Source organism: Microchirus variegatus (genome assembly GCF_963457635.1).
Source record: "Microchirus variegatus genome assembly, chromosome: 2".
Classification (NCBI taxonomy): domain Eukaryota; kingdom Metazoa; phylum Chordata; class Actinopteri; order Pleuronectiformes; family Soleidae; genus Microchirus; species Microchirus variegatus.
Window position 1 is genome coordinate 43382008 of NC_139803.1, and position 13937 is coordinate 43395944.

At 41.4% G+C, this 13937-nt stretch overlaps 1 protein-coding gene across 2 annotated transcripts in view; it reads right to left on the bottom strand.

Moving 5' to 3' along the window:
• Positions 1 to 13937, bottom strand: part of acss3 (acyl-CoA synthetase short chain family member 3) — a 48401-nt gene that overhangs the window by 18714 nt on the left and 15750 nt on the right. For both annotated transcript variants that reach the window (XM_083910636.1, XM_083910637.1), the window contains exon 9: positions 5853 to 5956. In XM_083910636.1, coding sequence (XP_083766762.1) covers positions 5853 to 5956 — 104 coding nt within the window. The remainder of the gene's footprint in view (positions 1 to 5852; positions 5957 to 13937) is intronic.

Consider the following 13937-nt stretch of genomic DNA (forward strand, 5'->3'; position numbering starts at 1 on the left):
GCAAATATTTTCAATGGATCCTTGTTCAGGGCGATGCCGACTATTATGATGGTAAATTTCAAGTCATTCGGAGATACTTTTTGTTTTTTTGAAGAAAGTCAGCTCACTGTCAAAGTGCATCAGGGAAAATGGATCATTTACTGAATTTCAAAAATTCATTAAAATTATTCCTTAAGAGGTTTGCGAATATTTTCAACGGATCCTTGTTCAGGGTGATGCCGACTATTATGATGGTAAATTTCAAATAATTCCGAGATACTTTTTGTTTTTGAGAAGAAAGTCAGCTCACTGTCAAAGTGCATCAGGGCAAATGGATCATTTCCTGGATTTCGAAAATTCATGAAAATTATTCCTTGAGAGGTTTGCAAATATTTTCAACGGATCCTTGTTCCGGATGATGCCGACTATTATGATGGTAAATTTCAAGTAATTCCGAGATACTTTTTTTTTTTTTTTTTTCAAGAAGAAAGTCAGCTCACTGTCAAAGTGCATCAGTACAAATGGATGATTTCCTGAATTTCAAAAATTCATTAAAATTATTCCTTAAGAGTTTGCAAATATTTTCAACAGATCCTTGTTCAGGGTGATGCCGACTATTATGCTGGTAAATTTCAAGTCATTCCGAGATACTTTTTGTTTTCGAGAAGAAAGTCAGCTCACTGTCAAAGTGCATCAGGGCAAATAGATAATTTCATGATTTTCAAAAATTCATTAAAATTATTCCTTAAGAGATATTCGAATATTTTCAACAGATCCTTGTTCAGGGTGATGCCAACTATTATGATGGTAAATTTCAAGTCATTCCGAGATACTTTTTGTTTTCGAGAAGAAAGTCAGCTCACTGTCAAAGTGCATCAGGGCAAATGGATCATTTCCTGATTTTCAAAAATTCATTAAAATTATTCCTTAAGAGGTTTGCAAATATTTTCAATGGATCCTTGTTCAGGCCGATGCCGACTATTATGATGGTAAATTTCAAGTCATTCGGAGATACTTTTTGTTTTTTTGAAGAAAGTCAGCTCACTGTCAAAGTGCATCAGGGTAAATGGATCATTTACTGAATTTCAAAAATTCATTAAAATTATTCCTTAAGAGGTTTGCGAATATTTTCAACGGATCCTTGTTCAGTGTGATGCCGACTATTATGATGGTAAATTTCAAATAATTCCGAGATACTTTTTGTTTTCGAGAAGAAAGTCAGCTCACTGTTCAAGTGCATCAGGGCAAATGGATCATTTCCTGATTTTCAAAAATTCATTAAAATTATTCCTTAAGAGGTTTGCAAATATTTTCAATGGATCCTTGTTCAGGCCGATGCCGACTATTATGATGGTAAATTTCAAGTCATTCGGAGATACTTTTTGTTTTTTTGAAGAAAGTCAGCTCACTGTCAAAGTGCATCAGGGAAAATGGATCATTTCCTGAATTTCAAAAAATCGTTAAAATTATTCCTTAGCAGATTTGCAAATATTTTCAACGGATCCTTGTTCAGGGCGATGCCGACTATTATGATGGTAAATTTCAAGTCATTCGGAGATACTTTTAGTTTTTTTGAAGAAAGTCAGCTCACTGTCAAAGTGCATCAGGGCAAATGGATCATTTCCTGATATTCAAAAATTCATTAAAATTATTCCGTAAGAGGTTTGCAAATATTTTCAACAGATCCTTGTTCATGGCGATGCCGACTATTATGATGGTAAATTTCAAGTAATTCCGAGATACTTTTTGTTTTTTTGAAGATATTATTCCTTAAGAGGTTTGCATTTAAAAAAAAAAAAATAGAAATGAGGAGACTAAAAGTTGAAATTATGAGATAAAAAGTCTAAATTATTATTCTAATTTTCTCTAGCCAGTTCAAATCTCTTCAGTCTTCAAACATCCGAGGATTCCTGCCTGCTACTAAAGCTCGACATGTGAACGCTGTGAGCCCGAGGACACATCAGCAGGTTATAAAGCCATAAATCACATCGCTACAAACGCTGCAGCATTGAACCAAACAGGCCTGGCGGTCTCGTCCAACCCTCACATCACAGTTTCGTTTGCCGGCGCAGAGTCAAGGTCAACGGATAAACGGCGATCCTACAACGGCATCGATTCCATATTTAACACAGACGTCGTCTTATCTTCTGCCATCGATCGCACATTTGCGTGCGAACACGGGATGCGACGACGACGCAAAGAGAGAGAGAGAGGAAGCTGAGAGGGCAGCTTTGCTCCGGCACATTTATCATCGCTCACTCATACTCGGGGAGGACGGTAATCGCACTACAAGGAGGAGGAGGAGGAGGAGGCGTGGCGTTAGTGTGCTGGGAAAACTGCCCAGACTCAAACTTCCATTCCAAAAACGGCTAATTGTGTCGATCCAAGAATAATTAAAAATCAAGGTCTGAAAAACAATTTGGGGGAAACGAGAGAAACTCAGGACAACGATTCCATTTCCATCATCCGGACGTCTAATATTGAACCCTTACTTGTCAGATATACTTGTACTAAACTGTATCTAACTGATTTATTCAGAATATTAATCTAAAAGTCAGAGTTCAGTCCAGTTGTCTCAAGCTTATCCGGGTCCAGGTCGCGCTCCAGCTCCTCCAGGAGATCCCAAAGGGGTTCCCAGATGAGATTAAAAAAAAAAGTAGAAATTATGAGATAAAAATAAAATTTATGATATAAAAACAGTCGAAATTATGAGATAAAAGAGTCAAAATTATGAGATAAAAAGTCGTAATTATGAGATAAAGAGTCAATTATGAGATAAAAGCCAAAATTATGCAAATAAAAATAGCTAGAAATTAGTTCAAAAGTAATAATTGTGAGATAAAAAATGTCACAATTATGAGATAAAAGTCGAAATTACGAGATAAAAGTCGCAATTATGCGATTAAAAAAAGACGAAATTATGAGTTAAAAAGACATAATTATGAGATAAAAGTCGAAATTATGAGATTAAAGTGGAAATTATGAGATAAAGTCAAAATTATCAAATAAAAAGAGTCGAAATTATGAGATTATAAAAAAACGGAAATGATGAGCCAAAAAGTCACAATTATGAGATAAAAGTCGAAATTATGAGATAAAAGTCGCAATTATGCGATTAAAAAAAGCCGAAATTAATTAGTTAAAAAGACATGTTTATGAGATAAAAGTATAAATTATGAGATAAAAAAAGTCATAATTATGAGATAACAGTAGTTTCGGATCCTCCAGGGGATCCAAAATGGGGTTCCCAGACCATCATGGTGTCCTGGGTTGGCCCCTGAGGCCTCTTCCTGGAAAGGACGCGCCCAGGACATCCAGGAGGCCTCCTAACCAGATGCTCAAACCACCTCAGCCGACGCCGCTCGACGTGGAGAAGCAGTGGTTCCACTCCAGGGTGAGGGTTACCCCTGATTTCGGCCGCCTGTATCACCGCAATCTCGCTCTTTTTCAGCGATTACCCAAAAGCTCATGACCGTAAAGTGAGGTTCAGAACGTAGATCGACCAGTAGCTCGAGAACCTTAGCTTCTGTTTTAGCTCCCTTTGTACCACAACAGATCGTTTGAGCGTCCACAGAGATGTTTGAGCGTCCCCCCCCCCGATCCGCCTGTCAATCTCGCCGATCCATCCTTCACTACTCACTACCCAAGATAATTTAAACTCCTCCTGGAGCGGATCCTGCCTCAAAGTTCAGCTCAATTTCTTACTAAATAATGCATTTAAAAACAGTTGGACAAAAAGTCTGTGTTTTAAACCTCCTCAAAACAACCGACAACCTATAAATCTTATTGTAAATCTACAACACAGTATAATGTCAGTCCAAGGCGATCATTTTTAGAGCATTTATGAAGCTCCGTTAACGACACATTAGCTCAGAGTCGTTCCAAAGACATCGTTCTCCAACTGTGAAACAAAAACACTGTTCTCGCCAAAAAGAACAAAAATAAACGGCCCAAACGTGACTCAGCTAAAAATGCTTTGGCTGATTCTTATTTACATTTGTTTAACAACATGTGCAGAGTGAAGTATGCGATAGAAAGGATTTACGGATCGGCCCATTATCTGATCCAGTGATTTTGACTAACTACATTAAGAGAAATCGCAACGGCGTTAAGAGAAATCGCAACTACGTTAACAGAAATGGCAACGACGTCAACAGAAATGGCAACGACGTCAACAGAAATCGTAACGACGTTAAGAGAAATGGCAACGACGTTAAGAGAAATGGCAACGACGTTTAGAGAAATGGCAACGACGTTAAGAGAAATGGCAACGACGTTTAGAGAAATGGCAACGACGTTAAGAGAAATCGCAACGACGTTAAGAGAAATCGCAACGACGTTAAGAGAAATCGCAACGACGTTAAGAGAAATCCCAACGACGTTACGAGAAATCCCAACGACGTTACGAGATATCGCAACGACGTTAAGAGAAATCGCAACGACTTTAAGAGAAATCGCAACGACGTTAAGAGAAATCCCAGCGACGTTACGAGAAATCCCAACGACGTTACGAGATATCGCAACGACGTTAAGAGAAATCGCAACGACGTTAAGAGAAATCACAACGACGTTACGAGATATCGCAACGACGTTAAGAGAAATCCCAGCGACGTTACGAGAAATCCCAGCGACGTTACGAGAAATCCCAACGACGTTACGAGATATCGCAACGACGTTAAGAGAAATCCCAACGACGTTACGAGAAATCCCAACGACGTTACGAGATATCGCAACGACGTTAAGAGAAATCGCAACGACTTTAAGAGAAATCGCAACGACGTTAAGAGAAATCCCAGCGACGTTACGAGAAATCCCAACGACGTTACGAGATATCGCAACGACGTTAAGAGAAATCGCAACGACGTTAAGAGAAATCACAACGACATTAAGAGAAATCGCAACGACAAAGAGAAATCGCAACCTTTGTAGATATCGCAACATTAGGAGAAATCGCAACAACGCTAAGAGAAATTGCAACAACGTCAAGAGAAATCGCAACGACGTCAAGAGAAATCGCAACGTAATTAAGAGAACTCACAGCTACATTACGAGAAATCACAACGACATTTAGAGAAATCGCAACATTTAGAGAAATCGCAACCACATTAAGAGAAATTGCAAGGACATTAAGAGAAATCGCAACGTAATTAAGAGAAATCACAACGACATTACGAGAAATCGCAACATTACGAGAAATCGCAACGACATTAAGAGAAATCACGACAAAGAGAAATCGCAACATTAAGAGAAATCGCAACGACGTTAAGAGAAATCGCAACGACGTTAAGAGAAATCGCAACGACACCCATAGTCGACTTTTCTTCTTTGATTTCCCAGAGCAGAGTCTATCAGTGAGTGCTGAATGCTGGTCTGACAAATCATGAAGTCTGTGATCCTCTGTCTTTCAGTCGTCGGTTTGTGTTTGACTGAACTCCAGAGTATTTTCAAAAACTGGCAAAGACTGTTAAAGCTCAGACTCTCGTGAGCTCTAGGACAAGTTTGATCTCCTCATAAATGATCGACACATCGCGTATCGCAGAATCTAACGTTCAATCCCTAAAGACTGAGAGGGAGAATCTCATTCTACTCAAACTAAAAGACACCATTTCTATAACAACGACTTTATGCCCGTTTGAGCTCCAACGACCAACAAACCCTGCAACATAAACTGAACCAGCCTGGCTTTAACGTGGAAAACAAACAACTAAACAAAACATGGCAGGAGAACGGAACATAAAAACTGGAACGCTGCATAGTTAAGAGTCAGCGTCTGTGTCGAGATGTGATATAAAATGAAAAAACGGGTGTAATTTTTGTACGATTTGTGATTGAGATTTGCGTCTAATTTCAGAACTTAAATAAACTCTTCTTACCAGTCTGCCACCAGTGGTCCAGGACGGGGACGGCGAAGCTTCTCTTTGCCCACTCCAGCGTCTTCACGTCGCATCGTTCTCCTGCCAAGAACAACGACCGCAACCTGGAAGGACAAACGGCAAAGAGTACAACGTGATGTTATCTGCTCCTTCACAGGAAACGGAAGTCAATATTGTTCTGGAACTTCACTTAAAGCTGCAGCGCACGTTGTTTTAGGACGCGCAATATCATTGTATCGGTCGATACTGGATGTGAAAGATCCCCCCGATACGACTAATACAGTTGGCCGCTACCTCCTTGACTCCTATGCCAAAATACTACGTTCATTTCAAGACAGAATCAGTATCGTGTATCGGCCCAACCGCTCCCGATATATCGGCAAAAAGCCCAATATTGTGCATTCCCAAATGTTAGGTCTCCGTAAAGAGAAAGATTATTTGAATGTCATTTTGAATCTACAACAGAGTCAATAGGTTTCTGGAACTTTACTTAAAGCTGCAGCGCATGTTTTCGGATGCGCTGCAGCGCCCAACCCGGCCCAACCAGTCCCGATATATCGGCAAAAAGTCCAATATCCTGCAGTCCCAAATGTTGGGTCTCTGTAAAGAGAAACATTATTTGAATTTGTTCTGGAACTTGACTTAAAGCTGCAGCGCAAGTTGTTATAAGACGCTCAATATCATTATAATCGGGCCGATATTGGATGTGAAACGTACATCGACAGATCCGTAAAGATCACCCCGATACGACTAATAAGGTTGGCCGCTACCTCCTTGACTCCTATGCCAAAATACTCCGTTCATTTCAAGACAGAATCAGTATCGTGTATCGGCCCAACCACTCCCGAAATATCGGCAAAAAGTCCAATATCGTGCAGTCCCAAATGTTGGGTCTCTGTAAGGAGAAACATTATTTGAATTTGTTCTGGAACTTGACTTAAAGCTGCAGCGCATGTTGTTTTAGGACGCACAATATCATTTTATCGGCCGATATTGGATGTGAACTTACATCAACAGATATGTAAATACGACTAATACAGTAGGCCGCTAGCTCCTCGACTCCTTTGCTGGTGTCCTCTCTCCAACTATTATTGATTTTAAAGTATGATTATGCAAAAATACTACGTTAATTTCACAACAGAATCGGTATGGTGCATCCTCCTTACCACCCCCGATATATCGGCAAAATGTCCAAAATCGTGCATTCCCAAATGTTGGGTCTCTGTAAAGAGAAACATAATTTGAATTTGTTCTGGAACTTGACTTAAAGCTGCAGCGCATGTTGTTTTAGGACGCGCAATATCATTATATCGGCCGATATTGGATGTGAATCATACATCGACAGATACATAAAGATCCCCCGATATGACTAATACAGTTGGCCGCTACCTCCTTGACTGCTATGCAAATATACTACGTTCATTTCACTACAAGATCGCTATTGGTATCGTGTATCGGCCCAACAGGTCCTAATATATCGGCAAAAAGTCCAATACCGTGCATTCCCAAATGTTGGGTCTCTGTTAAGAGAAACATAATTTGAATGTGTTCTGGAACTTGACTTAAAGCTGCAGCGCATGTTGTTTTAGGACGCACAATATCATTATATCGGGCCGATATTTGATGTGAAACATACATCAACAGACATGTAAATACGACAAATACAGTTAGCTGCTACCTCCTTGACTGCTATGCAAATATACTACGTTCATTTCACTACAAGATCACTATTGGTATCGTGTATCGGCCCAACAGGTCCTAATATATCGGCAAAAAGTCCAATACCGTGCATTCCCAAATGTTGGGTCTCTGTAAAGGGAAACATAATTTGGAAGTTAATACTGTTCTGGAACTTCCCTTAAAGCTGCAGTGCACGTTGTTTTAGGACGCACAATATCGGGCCGATATTGGATGTGAAACATATATCGACAGATGCATAACGATAGCCCGAAAAGACTACTACAATAGGCCATTACCTCCTTGACTAGCGTCCTCTCCAACTATTATTTATTTATAAGTTATATTTATAAGTATGACTATGCAAAAATCAGTATCAGTATCGGTATCGTGCATCGGCCTAACCACTGCCAATATATTGACGTATCGGATATCGGCAAAAAGTCCAATATCGTGCATTGCCAAACGTTGGGTCTTTGTAAAGAGAAACTATTGTGTTATTTGAACGCTGTGTCCTTGGTCTGAAAAGAGGTTCGGGTGAAGCAAAACTATCAGACCCAACTGGGGGAGCGGTACAGGGTCAACAGCTTAACAACCAATCCAATCCGATCCAAACTTTATTTGTAAAGCACTGTAAAACAACCAGTGAACCAAAGTGTTTTGTACATTTTTAAAGCAGCCACCGCTCCTGGAAAAACCCGGAGTATTTCACTCCAGGAACGTTTTGCCCCTCCGGTCGACCTCGGGCGCGAATATTAAACGAGACTCTGACTCGCTGAGCGCCCTGCGAGTGCAAATCCCAGCACCTGAATCATGTCGAATACGATTTTCCCTCCTCCTCCTCCGCTGTGTTCCAAGTTTGAACGACTGCTACTTGCTACTTGCTACCAGACTTGATGAGTTCCTCCCCTCCGCGGCCTCCGACTGACCCGGAACACTGCGGGGGCTTCATATCTTCAGAGTCTCCTCCAAACTCTTTCTGACGGCCGCCCATGGCTGCCTCATACCTAATTCAAAAACACACTGCTGGTCGCTCGCTACGAGGCGGTAAGAAGGAAGTCCAGACACGGATACACACACACACACACACACACACGACCGCCGGCCATTACTCACTGGTCTCAACCCTCCGGTGGCGAAATGACTTTCCAACTCCGATCAAACTTCACGTCTTAACTTTGTTAAAAGGGAGTTGGGGGGAAAAAAAATACACATCTTCTCCATCCCTGCTTTTCTCTCAAGAGAATATTCTGCTTCTCAAACTTCTTCTTGGTTTTCTGAGCAGCTGTGCTGGCAAACGCCAGAGTAAAAAACACTGGATTTTATGAAAATAAAACGCATTTCTCTGCTAATAGGAACACATGGTCAGTCATTTACGGTCAATTTTAGGCTTAAATGCACAGCAACTGCCTGGCAACTCATTCTGTATTTGTGTTGTTTCCGGGTTCTAATGAAGAACATTAAAAAGGTCATCTCTGAGAACATCTTCAAAAGGATAGGATAGTTTGGATTTTCTACAGTTGAAGCATCATTTTAAATTGTAAATAACTGCCAGATATCGAAGGTTATGCTGGAAATAATGGACAAAACCACTTGGTTAAAAGACATTTTCTGGTCCTTTTATGGTAAAAATAAGCAAAAAAGGTCCAGATGGACATTTTGAGGCTAGATGTTCCTTCAACTTATCCAATCACAGACTGGAGAACCTTTGGTTTGGAGCCAAGAAAATGTACGCTGGTTATTTGTAGTGAAGCTATTTTCATTTAATAAACAGACCGCTCCAGTTCCACTGTAGGCGCGCTAAAGGAGCTAACGCAGCTAACGGAGCTAACTGGTAAAAGGTGCTGGGACATGACATTTGGATTTTTGGACATTACGTTAATTCAACACGCAAAATGGCGGTGTTCGTGTACAACTGCAGTTGTACCATTATTTTTAATTGTAAAGAAGATATAGAAAGTTATTCTGGAAAAAAATGGACAAAAGCACTTAATTACAGGACATTTTCTGGTCCTTTTAGGGTTAAAATAAGCAAAAAAAAAAGAAAAAAGTCCAGATGGACATTTTGAGGCTAGATGTTCCTTCAAGGAGAACGTTAAAAAGGTCATCTTTGAGAACGTTCTTCAAAGATTCAAGGACGGTTGGGATTCGCAGCGTTTGCTTCAAAATCATTTAGCAAGGCTCCGAGTTTGGAGCCAAGAAAAGTCGTCTTTTGGCGTTTTTAACCCTTTAACACCGAGCGTATCGACGTAATTACGGCGCTATCGGAAAAATTCCAACAGTTTCTGAAAGCTGAGAAGTATCCGGTCGAAGTAAACGCGTTGTGGTTATTACCGTAAATACGCCTGTACATAGTTTCCATCGTTTTTTGGCCCGTTTTTGCTCATTGAGACAAAAATTCAAACAAATACGGTTCAAATTTCAAATTTAGCACACAACAATCCGGTGCGTTACAGTGTTTTTCCTAAATAAAACTTTTTGTTTTTCTTCATTTTAAATTAATACACTATTTTAACATGGCAGTATATTGAACATAACTGCCAGATATTGAAAGTTATTCTGGAAAAAAATACTTAATTTTCTGGTTCTTTTATGGTTAAAATAAGCAAAAAAAATAACCAAGTTCAGACAGATTTTGAGGCGAGATGTTCCTTCAAGAAGAACGTTAAAAAGGTCATCTTTGAGAACGTTCTTTCGAAGATTCAAGGATAGTTTGGATTTGCAACGTTGTCAAATGATTTCGCGAAAAGTCGTCTTTTAGCGGTTTAACCCTTTAACACCGAGCGTATCGGCGTAATTACGGCGCTATCGGAAAAACAAAAACAACAGTTTCTGAAAGCCGAGAAGTTGCCGGTCAAAGTAAACGTGTAGAGTTGAAAAAACGCCTGTACATCATTTTTTGGCCTGTTTTTGCACATCGAGGCAAAAATGTAGACAAATACTGTTCAAATTTAACGCGCAAAATCTGGTGCGTTACAGTGTTTTCTCGAAATAAAACTTTTTCTTTTACTTCATTTTAAATGAATACACTGTTTTAACATGGCAGTAAATTGAACATAACTGCCAGATATTGAAAATGGACAAAAACACTTTGTTACAGGACATTTTCTGGTCATTTTCTGGTTAAAATAAGCGACTTATCCAATCACAGACTTCAGATAGTTACTGGAATCGCTTACTTTTTTGAAGTTGACCTTGCATTGAAACGTAGGGACATTATATTATATATCTGTGTTTGTTAAAGAAGAAGAAGAGGATGGATTCTGGCCTTGAGAGGTGCGCTAAACAACAACACGAGGGGGGGGTAAAACAAACAACGTGATCGTCTTTGTTGTCTTGGCAGTCCTGACTTAACGGTTTTCCCGCCGAGCTCCGTTTTCGTTTCCAGCAGCGACTCGAGGACAATATAGATTCTCTGTGCGGCGCTCGGGCTTGTCAGATGAATTCAGCGGGAGAGCCGTTATCTGTGAGATTCACTGTGACCTCAGAGACGCCGAGAGTCAGAAACAGTCGATGTAAACATCTGCTTTTAGAAAGGGGAAGAAAAAAAAAACACACTCTTGAGAAAAGGCCAAGCTTCCCTTACAAAAAAATAACTGGCAAAAGAACCAAGGACGACATCTTAAACCTTCAGCGCACAAAGCTGCCGCGTTTCTAATTCCCCGCTGTTCGCTTCCGATCTCGCTGCCTCTTTAGAGACGGTTCTCAAGGCCAAAGCGTAGGAGGAAAAGTTCTCTTACGAGACAAAGCGTCGTCTCTTACAAATATATAGAACAAATCTTAAGCTCTTAAACCACCGTCAGCTGTTCATTTCCCGGTATCCACTTCGAGGTCGTCGGGTGAAGGAGCGGCAGTAGTTCACGGCAATAAAAACCGCTTGCGTTTCCACGCTAATCTCGACAGTAGGACCTTGGAGTCGACCAATAAACGTCGGGAGAGGTCATCATCCGCACGACGACGATGCGAGGTCAGCGTGGCAAACGTTGACGTGACAAAAGATGACGAGGCAAAATTTAAAAAAGGAAGTAATCATCGGCGAATTCGTTAAATAATGAGTGACTTAATAAAGGGGTCATTTGGGGGTCCTTTGCTTTCAGCGTCTTCCTCTCTAGGGGCGTACCCTTCTTGGCACAACCCGGGATTGGGTACCCCACTCGGGAGCCCAAGCCTTTGACCTGGTGGGCACTCGAACCATGGCGAAATTAACTAGCCAACAATAGTCTGAGGGTGCTTTCACACCTAGAGCGTTTGGTGCGCACCCCAAACGTTTTGGTCCCTTGGTTCGGTTCATTTACGTAGGTGTGAAGGTAACCGCGGTACTTTGGTGCGCACCAAGTCCACCGGTCCAAGGCCTGCCAGAAGGGGTGGTCTCGGACCGCTTAATCTTTATTTATTTGGTACAGTTCCTCTGGTTTGAAAGCAACCAAACCAATCGGGACGAAACGGTATAGTTTAAAGCTCACATAGAGTGGTCCTGTTGCACATATATGTTAGTTATGGAGGTCTACTTACATACATTAACTTGTTTTTATGCTCAAAAACCTCCTAGTTGCTGTAAACGAGCCGATAGAAATCTGTCTTATCTGACGGTGTTTCCCAGCCACAATATTTCAGACATAAATCTCACCCTCAGAAGACCGACCGTCTTGTGATTGGCCAGTACCCGGAAGTGACATATTCAGCACACCCGCTCTCAGAATCGCAGCTCCCCCCTCTGGAACGGTGGATGCACTGCTCCTCATTATCAAAACATTGTTTTAACAGTGTTTAAAAATAGCTTCTTCACGACTCCCCGCCGCAGTCCCTTTGACGACCTTTGACCCGGAGTCAGACCCAGAGTCAGAAGACACTGTCGCTCGAGAAACACCTCCACAACGGACGTTATTCTTCTTCTGCGGTTTAATGTACGCAACCGGATGTACCCGGACTAGTGCCCGGAGTAGGAGGATCTGCTGTTCCGGAGAACCGCTGTTTACGTAACCGGACTGGGTTTTTTCAGAGATCTCGCTGAGCCCGAGATTACAATAAAACACAGCGTTCTCAGCAGTGGCTGAACTGTTTGTTTAGAACCTTCAGGGCTTCGTAAACAAGGTAACGACGCAGATACACACTTAAAAAACAGCGTTAACAGGAACTTCCAGTCGAAAGGGTACGGTGAAAGCAAACCGTACCCTTAAGGTACTTTAGCCCCATATCCTGCACTTAGTCGCGCCTCTTAGAGATGATTTTTTACTTGTCTGATGCAGGATTTTCTGATTTTTCAGACTCAAAAAACCGTGAACATTTTCAAGGTTCTTGGCTCCATATTACTAGGATTAATCCGTAGCTGTCGGCGGTTAGCGCTTAGCCTCCGGTTCGTCACTGTCCGGCCTCCTGTGCTCACAGTGGTGTAAATCAGGACGGAGGACACAAACGGCGTGAGGTCGCCCGGCTGTCCACCTGCGTTAAATCACACAAACGTTTGAACTCGACTCCCCCTCCGGCTGCTCCGTCGTTCTCCCCGGTCAGGTAAAAGGTCGCCCCCGCGCCACCGCTTTAACGATAAAACACCTCGCAACGGGAGCTTTGGTTTAACCCGTCGGGCGGTCTGAAAAACGCCTCCGACTGAGCACACAATCGCAAAAGCAATCGGGAGCGTGGGCTGACCTACGACCTCGGTGAATCATTCAGCGACTCAGGTTGTGGATTTGAACACGAGGTTTTTCTGTGAACACTGTGTCTTCCACCCTCCACTCTCTCTCTCTCGGGAGGAGGAGGCAGGTTGGTGAAAGATTACTGCATTTTCCCCCTCGGCGCCGAGCACAACATCAGAATTACAGAGGCAGCGGTGAAACATGGTTTCATTTTTTAGTACGAGGAGCTTCAGTGATGTGTTATTGTACTTTACACCTACAGGAATGGGTTTTATGTGAAGGTGAAGTCGTATTTATTTGTCCAGGACACCTGCTGTAGCCTTGAAAACATACTATTTTTATTTTGTATTCACTATTTCTTTCAAAGTGTACACTTTTTTTTTTAGAGATCAAGGCGATAAATGAAAGTGGTTCCATATTTCGTCCACTAAAAAAACAACATAAAATCACCCACGTATTTAATTCAAAGTGGGTTATTCTTCATTTTATTAATTTTCCTCCAAAAAGAGACACAAATGACAATACTGATAACGACCGATACAGATACCGATACTGACTGATACGACCAATATTAACAATACCTCTGTTACTGACCGATACAGACACCGACTGTTGCCGATACAGACCAACACCTACAATACCAATGCTGACTGATACGACTGATACTGACCGATACCGACCGATATTGACCAATGCAGTGACTGTCCAATACAGATATGACCAATACTGACAGGTACCGACCGATACTGACAATACCGATATTGACTGATAAAGA